The 9,400-nt window shown below is 40.6% G+C and overlaps 1 protein-coding gene across 1 annotated transcript in view; it reads left to right on the top strand.

The window, feature by feature from the left end:
* The first annotated feature begins 277 nt into the window (after nt 1-277).
* The window catches only part of traf1 (TNF receptor-associated factor 1), a 28,291-nt gene continuing 19,168 nt past the window's right edge, over nt 278-9,400 (top strand). Inside the window, exons 1-3 of the mRNA XM_053625580.1 lie at nt 278-498; nt 3,637-3,718; nt 5,655-5,753. Coding sequence (XP_053481555.1) covers nt 308-498; nt 3,637-3,718; nt 5,655-5,753 — 372 coding nt within the window. The 5' untranslated portion in view covers nt 278-307. The remainder of the gene's footprint in view (nt 499-3,636; nt 3,719-5,654; nt 5,754-9,400) is intronic.

Below are 9,400 nucleotides of genomic sequence, written 5' to 3'. Positions count from 1 at the left end.
GAGAGAGAGAGAGAGGGGGGGTGAGAGTGTGTGAGAGAGTTATATGTTTCTCTTAATATATATATATATTTTTAAATACACAGTAAATTCGAGAAAATGTGCTGACTGTGCTACTCTGTTGCTGAACTGAGTCCCCGCAAGTAAAGGGTAAAGAGCTTGTTATTTCCTGGTGGGGAAACCCACACTAAAATTTACCCGGAAAAAAAAAACCTAGATGACGTAAAGCTATTTCCCGCAGCCCCCGTGTTTAGATCAGTCATATTAGAGCGCACGGGGATTAGTAAAGATCTCGCATTTATTGAACGGAATGGCATTGGCTCCTCTCGTGCCCAGCTCTCCTGGAGAGAACGAGTACCCGTCCGGTTTCCCTCAGAGCATCTGTGATGAAGTTCCGGCTCCGAAGTACCTGTGCAGCCACTGCGACTGCGTGCTCAACGGCGCGCACCAGAGCGCGTGCGGCCACCGCTACTGCCTCGAGTGCATCCACTGGCTCATCAGGTAAGCGCGAGCTCACCATCAGGGCCTGTGTGCATGACTTACCAAGCACAAACTCCTCAACAGAAGCACATCTAACAAAAAAAAGCATCCTGTTATTTATTCTTCTCGGATCTCTTTTTCATCCTTACCCTTAAAAAAAAAAGGTTAAAGCTCGTTAATTATTCTGTTCTGACTCATTTTGAAGTGTACTGGGAAAGTAAGTGTAGTGTGCTTCAGTAATAATAGTACAGTAGATTAGGAGGAAAAAGCCTAGTACACAAAATTCTAGCACAGAAAGAAGGGAATTATTTGTAATTGCACTATCCGGTGTCACACTGGCGAGGATGGGTTCGCTTCTTTTGAGTCTTGGTTTGTTCTTCATGTCCTCGCAGGGAGTTTTTTCCTTCGCCATGTCACCTCTGGCTTGCTCATTAGGGATACATTTATGAATTTTACATTTATATCTGACATTGAACTGAGTCACACCTCCAACATCGGGGGTTCGATTCCCGCTGCTGCCCTGTGTGTGTGTGCGGAGTTTGCATGTTCTCCGAGTGTTGTGGGAGTTTCCTCCGGGTACTCCGGTTTCCTCCCCCAGTCCAAAGACATGCATGGTAGGCATGTCCAAAGTGTCCATGGTGTATGAATCGGTGTGTGAATGTGCACAGGTGCATCTCAAAAAATTTGAAAATCGTGGAAAAGTACAATTTTTTCCATAATTTAATTTAAAAAGTGGAACTTTCATATATTCTAGATTCATTACACATAACGTGAAATATTTCAAGACTTTTTTTTTTGTTTTAATCTCGATGATTACGGCTTACAGCTCATGGAATTCAGAAATGCGGTATCTCAAAATATTAGAATTTATAATACAGAAATGTCGACCTTCTGAAAAGTATGTTAATTTATGCATTCAGTACTCGGTCGGGGCTTTAATCCTTTTGCACGAATTACTGCATCAATGCGGCGTGGCATGGAGGCAATCAGCTTGTGGCACTGCTGAGGTGTTCTGGAAGCCCAGGTTGCTTTGATAGCAGCCTTCAGCTCATCTGTATTGTTGGGTCTGGCGTCTCTCATAGATTCTAAATGGGGTTCGGGTCAGGCGAGTCAGCTGGCCAATCAAGCACAGTAATACCACGCTCAGCAAACCAGTCACTAGTAGTAACCCACAGTGCCAAGTCCTGCTGGAAAAGGAAATCAGCATCTCCATAAAACTCGTCAGCAGATGGAGGCATGAAGTGCTCTAAAATCTCCTGGTAGACGCTGCATCGACTCTCGACTTGAGAAAACACAGTGGACCAACACCAGCAGATGATATGGCAACCCAAATCATCACTCACTGTGGAAACTTCAAGCAGCTTGGATTCTGTGCCTCTACACTCGTCCTCCAGACTCTGGGACCTTGATTTCCAAATGAAATGCAAAATTTACTTTCATCTGAAAAGAGGACTTTGGACTACTAAGCAATGGTGTTTTTAGGTAAAAGGTGTTCTGAGTTAATTAGCTGATTAGAGCTCTTTCCAGGTCGACATTTCTGTATTATAAATTCTTTATTCGAATATTTTTGAGATATTGGATTTTTGATTTCCTAATCTGTAAACTGTAAGCCGTAAGCCGTAATCATCCAGATTAAAACAAAAACAAAAACAAAAAGCCTTGAAATATTATGTGTAATTTATGTGTAATTTATGTGTAATGAATCTAGACTATATGAAAGTTCCACTTTTTGAATTAAATTACAGAAAAAAATGTACTTTTCCACGACATTCTAATTTTTTGTATATGATTGGGCCGTGTGATGGATTGGCACCCCGCCTTGTACCCGATGTGCCTTGTGCTCTAGCATGTACACTGCAGCATATCCACAACAATGCTCTCAGTAGCAGCTGTGATTTCACATGTGAAACATCAACAACAGCGGTTAGAGAAGTTGTGCTTAGGTCCGTAGAACAAACTAAAATAAAAGTGAAAATGCACTGAGTGGTAAATAGTGGGAAAAAAAAAAAAAGAAATGGTACTGTGGTTGATCCTCCAACATGTGCTGACCTATTTCAACCACTACTGTTTCTGTTTCACTGCGTAGCCTCAGGGTAAGACATGTTCAACTACACCTTCACATTCCCCTCACATGTCATCACATATTATCCACGTAGTCACATGTGAGAAAGTTAGGATCACGTAATCCGTCACGGAAATGTGACGGTGCGCGTCACATACACTGTGTGGGCTGTTTTTCTATTCATGAATAAATTTTTGCTAGGTGTTCCATTCGAATTAACTGAAAACAGCGACTCCAGAAGTGACCTTGACAATAATATATAACTTATATGAAATATGAAAAGGCTTTTGCTATTTGAGTAACAAACAAACAAACAAACAAACAAAAAAAAAACAATAAAAAAAATCAGTGGGTATGAAAATGAAAACTTACGGGATTTATGCGGTGACTGCGTCGAAAAAAGTACCATTGCTTTGGGAAACCTTTAAAGGTGCTATACAGAAAATGACTGTTTCCAAGTAGAATTTCATTAGACTAGAATTTCGTTAAACTTCCAGAGAACATAAAAATAACCCTTTTTTGTTTCCAGAGTGTATTTATTGACATCTTTTTGTATTCATGCTTCGTTGTAATGTTTTGTTTAAGTGTTATTTATTTGTTTGTTTGTTTGTTTATTTATGTGGTTTAGTGCTTAGTGTGTTTGCCTCACATCTCCAGGGTTGGGGGTTCGATTCCCGCCTCCGCCCTGTGTGTTTGGAGTTTTGTATGTTCTCCCCGTGCTTCGGGGGTTTCCTCCGGGGACTCCGGGCCCCAGCCCCCACCAGTCCACAGACATCTGTTGTAGGCTGATTATCCTCACAAATTGTCCATAGTGTGTGAATGAGTGTGTGAATGTGTGTGATTGTGCCCTGCGATTGGTTGGAACCCCGTCCAGGGTGTCCCCCTGGTATAGGCTCCAGGCTCTGTGCGACCCTGCGTAGGATAAGCGGTACAGAAAATGGATGGATGGATGGATGGATGGATGGATTATCTGTCTGTTTGATTTTCGTTTTTCTGTTTGTTTGTTTGTTTGTTGATTGATTGAGTCCATAATTATTGTCCTATGTGAATTATTTGCCCTTCTTTATTTTCTTGTCTTTCTTTATTTCTTGTTTCAGAAACAACAAAAATCTCGTGTGCACAAAGTGTAAAGAAGTCCCAAACCAGCAAAGCGAGGACGGCTTACTAACCTTTGACCAGGTATGTACTAGATCATTTCCATTCGTTGATTCATTGATTCATCTTCAGTAGCTGCTTTATCCTGATCATTACACCTCTTAATTATGGCCAGATGTTTTCCACTCAGTGGCTTAGTTTATTATTTATTTCTTAGCGCGCAACCCCTCCCCAACTCCCCCCCTTATTTGTGTGCGTTATCGTGTGAACAAATTCAGGCCAAAATTGCAACAGGAAATGATCAGCTGTATATCCTGTATTATTTACATCCTTCTATCATGTGAGTGTGTAAAATTGGTTGCTTGGTGGTGTTTTTATTACTGACTGCAGCCCATCACACACTATGTACTTCATCCACCAGTAGGAAGAGACCACCACAGGATCATCACTCACATATTATTAGGCTCGTTCTCAGCGCAGCAGTGACTCTAACATGATAGCGGCATCTTGCGTGTTCCTGGTATGAGCACGCTGCTGGGATTTCAAAACCACCAACGTGTCACTGCTGGGTTGAGAAACATTACACAGTTAACACGTACTGAGTCAGAGCGCCTGTGTAGGCAAGGTGTACGTAGCAACTGCATAAAATACACTCCTACCAGCATCGTACACACTACCGCATCACTGCTAATCCACTACTCAAATAATATCTGTGCTTTGGTGGTTCTTTCCATTGCTTCACGGCGTAAACGGGTATGCTGACAGATATGCATAGTGACAGTCGGTAACAGCGAAACCATGTGGTAGGCTTTACGTAACAAATCGGTCGCTGTTTGTATAGTGAGTGTACTGAGGATTAAAGTACTTTTATTGTTCATCATTGACTCACAAAAGGTCAGTACATTACTGACCTTCAGAATTTTATTGTGACTCTAAATGGAGGTGGTAATTTATTTGAATATGGCACCACACCACAGCCATGTAAATTTTAACGCTCTTATCCACAACGAGGTAAAAAAGTGCAGTGAAGCCTAGTAAAAATAGTAAAAATCGACATGGTCAAAGAATATCATAATAGAATATCATAATATCACCACCATTCTATCACCGTGAACCCCAAATGGACATCATTTTGGCATGTTTTAGTGTTTGTTTTCCTCTGAGTCTGTTGTTCCTCTGAGTCAATGTCGATGTAGTCATATTTCCATTTACGTTTACAGCATTTGGCAGACGCCCTTAACGAGAGCGACTTATATTTATCTCATTTATACAACTGAGCAGTTGAGGGTTAAGGGCCTTGCTCAAGTGGCAGCTTGGCAGTGCTAAGATTTTGAACTCACAGCCTTCCGATCAGTAGTCCAACATCTTAACCACTGAGCTACCACTTCCATTAGTGCCATAAATATAAATGTAAATGTATTCAGGGATCTAGTGCAGCCAATTGGACAGAGACGTTTTCACATTTTTTAGTAAACATCACATAAAAGCTTCATTTAAATGCGGTTTGTTTGAATAGGAACTCACAGCAACTAATAATGTAATAATCGTAGCTCACAAAATACGTCTTCACGATTTAGGCATAATCCGTACTACTAATTTGTAAATAAATAAATAAATAAATAAACGAAGAAAACAAAAGAAAAAGATTATGAATTTCTCACTTTTTTACAATAGAATCACGAGGTCGTGACCCCTAGCTTGGGAACATCATGATAACCTGCTCTTTGATTTTCTTCCTCTCTATTTGGATATTTGCAGTCATTCTGCGTCCTGTAGTCGTGAGCTACTGTAGTGAATGGGTTCGAGTAAGGCAGCTGTGTAACATTAATACTGCGGCATGGGATTTTTTTGTCAAGTATGCTGGGATACTTTCCAGTTAAAGAACACAGCGTGTTATGAGAGTCAGATATACTCACCGTCACAACCCAGGTTTTAATGTATAGAAAACTTGTTGTGAGTCACAGAAGTGTTTCAGGAAAACTGTCATAATTTCCCCCTTTTTTTTTTTTTACGTCTGCAGTTCTTCAACGACGCAGCAATCAATAAAGAGATTCTAGGACTGAGAGTGCACTGCGCTAACCACGGCTGTATGTGGAAGAGCACCCTGAAGGACTTTGAGGTACTTTCCTGTGTGTATATGAAAAAGAAAAAGAAAAAAAACCAAAAAAACAAACCACACATTGACATAGAATCAGGGTGAATAATTTTGAAAGGCAGATCATGATTAAAGAAATAATCAGAGTCACTTTGGTATATTAAAACAATGCAACCGACTTTTATTCAGAGATTACACAGACGTACAGATTAACAGAAGTAAAAATGATTACGAGTTCTAAAGTTCTAGGTTTGGAGTGTGCTTAATTTTGACTCTAGCACAGCGCTGTTGAATTGCATGATGAATTGATTGCTGTTGAATTGATGCAGATTGATCAGTAGGTGTTGTTTAATTCCCCTCTTCATCTAACTCCGCTGGCTTCCTGTAGCCGCCCGTATCAAATTCCAGGCCTTGATGCTCACGTACAAGAGCTTGTCTGGAACAGCACCGCACTACCTCAACGCTCTCCTTAAGATGCTCTGACCCAGTCGGCTAGCCATCACAATTCCGCCCTTGTCGAAGTCGCTCAGATCCGTACGCTTGCCCATTTTTCCTGCTTCCGACACATCAACTTTGAGAACTGACTGTTCACTTGCTGCCTAATAAATATATCCCACCCTCTTCTAACGAGGTGCCCTTGTAACGAGATAATCAAATGTTATTCACTTCACCTGTCAGTGGTTTTAATCTTATGGCTGATGAGTGAATATGAAAATAATCAACTTCAGTAACTCCGCTTCACTTCAGGCCAAATCACACTACCCCATCTTCGATTGTTTTCCTGTTTAGGATAGCACACTCCCAAGTCTTTTATTCCTTACATAAATCACAGGCCTGATTTTTACCTTTTTATTAAACGCACAGCTAGTGATTGTGTCTATTGTGTGCTCAGTGAGGCTACGGTTCCAGTTAAATCGCAATTCGATAAATCGATCAATGGAGGTGGCTGTGACGTTAGCAGTTAGCCACTTTAATCTAATCTTAGCGCTGGATATAAAGCATATTGGCAGATGACATTTGTAATCAAATCATTACAGGTTTGTCAGATCTTCCTGGTTGCCAGATCAACTAAAATGGCCTAATAAACAAAATGTATAGCTGTGTTAAAAGGAAGTGACAAACATGTGCAGGAGAGAAACTGACATCTTCGTATTTGAACGTGTCCGAGAGTCTGCACACATTCGAACACTCTACAGAGCTGAAATGATACAATGCAGATATTTTTGTGGAAGCCGCTTAACATTTATCGAGCTCTGCCCCATGCTGGAAAATCCAGCTGTTTATCGGCATAGAAAATTCTGCAAAAGTCCCTTTAGAGAAACTGCATGAGCCTTGTTTATGTCTTGCTTTATATCGGTTGACATTTTGTTGCTGCTGTGAATAAAAAGGGGGTTTTAAATACATTGTTTTCAAATAATATCTTTTTAAGATGTTGGGTCTGGCAGTCATAATTCAAATCTTTAATTTTAGTATCAGGGTTGCTGTTTTGTGTTTCTCTAAGTAATTCCTCATTGTTTGTGTGGTGTTTTGTTTTTTTTATTATTGGTTTGGTTTTTTTTTTTGCCAAGTTAAGGGGCTTTTTCTTGACATAGTTTCCTGACAAATCTTCTTGTGAGCTCATGGTTTAACCTCAAACCTGACAGTGGGATGATTTACAGAAATTATTCATGACGTGTAAAAGGGCAGATTTAATGTTTTATGTCTTTTCAAAACCTCATCAGGTATTAAAAATCGCCTACCAAACTTTTTTGTCCTTTGAACCGCTTCAACCTAAATGATTTGCCTGAAATTTTACGCAGGCTAACATTAAATGAAACTTCTGCTCGTAGAAAACGTCTGCCTTACGCAACACTGCCTTGAAATATTTGACTGGGTTTATGGCCAGGTTTTCCATTTTTTGTCTCCAAAAGGCTGGCTTCATACTTTCAGTAGAAAGATGCTCCAAACGTATCATACACTTGCGAAGGCTTTTGGCCTTGTCACACGCTATTCCTCACTGTGTTCCTTACCGCTGTGAAGCTTTTGTTGTCCGACTTGTGCTTCTAATTTTCATTTCCTGAAATGTTTAGCCACGAAGAATGAATTAGCTAGCTAACTAATAGCTAATTCTGACTTTATTTCTCGCAATTTTGAGTTAACATCTCGCAATTCTGACATTTTTTTCTCACAATTGCGAGTTCATACTGCACAATTCTGACTTTATTTCTCGCAATTTAGACGTCCACTTGACGTTTACCGGGTTACAGACAATGCACCGACAAAGCGTCAATCATTCTCTATAAATAGACTATATACAGTAAGAACAACACTCATCAGCTAGTCAAGACCAGGTGTTAGCGCGCTCATTACCTAGAGTTAGTCACATTTCAGGTACTGCGTCAAGTGGACGTCTAAATTGTGAGAAATAAAGTCACAATTCTGAGATATTAAGTTGCAACTGTAAGAAATAAAGTCACAATTCTGAGATATGAAGTCGCAATTGCCTTTTTATTGTGACGTGACCCATGAGTAATTCAATCAACTTCTAACACTTTTTACTTACAAGCTTACAGTAAAGTGAAATAATTTGTATACTGGTTATAACGCCATGGTTTTTAATTCGTTTAGTTTTTTTTACTTGGAATAATGACTGACATTTTTATCACAGTCTCAAAAACCCCCTGCAATTCCATCATGAACCTCACAACCCCCTGTATGGGATGGGAAACCCTCCCCCAGGATCACAGGGCTTCTCAGTACTGTTTATTTTTCTTTCCGCCTCATTACTTATGCATTCATGAAAGTTTCTCCCTCAAAATACTGAGTGGGAATTAATGCAATGAAGCTGTTATTGCGATTTATTGCGGTTGATGGTAATGACTGAGCCTGTGTTTGTACGTACTGAAAATAGTCACTGCTCAGACGAGGCAATGACGGCTACAGAGAACGCGCTCTCAAAACTACAGAGTGGTTTGAATGCATATTCAGTTTCAGTGTCAGGAGAAACCACTTTGCTACCATTTCATTTACCAAGTCATATTGTTTTGAAATAATGATTAAAATCAAAAGAAACTGGTACAGTCCCTGCATTGCCAAAGCTGTTGGCCACCTTTCACTTTCTGGCCCCGGGGTTTTTTTCACCATACTGTTGCCTCACTTGCTGGAATGGTAGTCAGTGTGCTCCGTCTTTGCTGTACTGTCTGTAGTTTTTACTTTTTCACTGAGATCAGAACCATCAGAACACAGGGTGCAGGGTGGCTTAGCGGTTAGCATGTTCGCCTCACTCCTCCAGGGTCGGGGGTTCCCGGAGTTTGCATGTTCTCCCCGTGCTGCGGGGGTTTCCTCCTAGTACTCTGGTCTCCTCCCCCAGTCCAAAGACATGCACGGTAGGCTGATTGGCATGTCCAAAGTGTCCATAATGTGTATGTGATTGTGTACTGTGATGGATTGGCACCCTGTGCAGGGTGTACCCCGCCGATGCTCCCTGGGATAGGTTCCAGGTTTCCCTGTGACCCTGAAGGAAGGATAAGCATTATAGAAGATGGATGGAGTGTTTCTTAACACTTTATTTTACAGTTCCCTATGCTAGTGATATTCATATTACTGAATAATATCATTTAAGACGAATAGTTATGATGGTTATGATGGTTATCATGTGGTACTTTGGGGGGAGTGAAATGTTTAGTAAGGAC

The sequence above is a fragment of the Ictalurus furcatus genome, chromosome 5 (assembly GCF_023375685.1).
Source record: "Ictalurus furcatus strain D&B chromosome 5, Billie_1.0, whole genome shotgun sequence".
NCBI classification, from domain to species: Eukaryota; Metazoa; Chordata; class Actinopteri; order Siluriformes; family Ictaluridae; genus Ictalurus; species Ictalurus furcatus.
The sequence above is the reverse complement of the archived record's forward strand: the minus strand, read 5'-3'. Positions and strand labels throughout refer to the sequence as shown.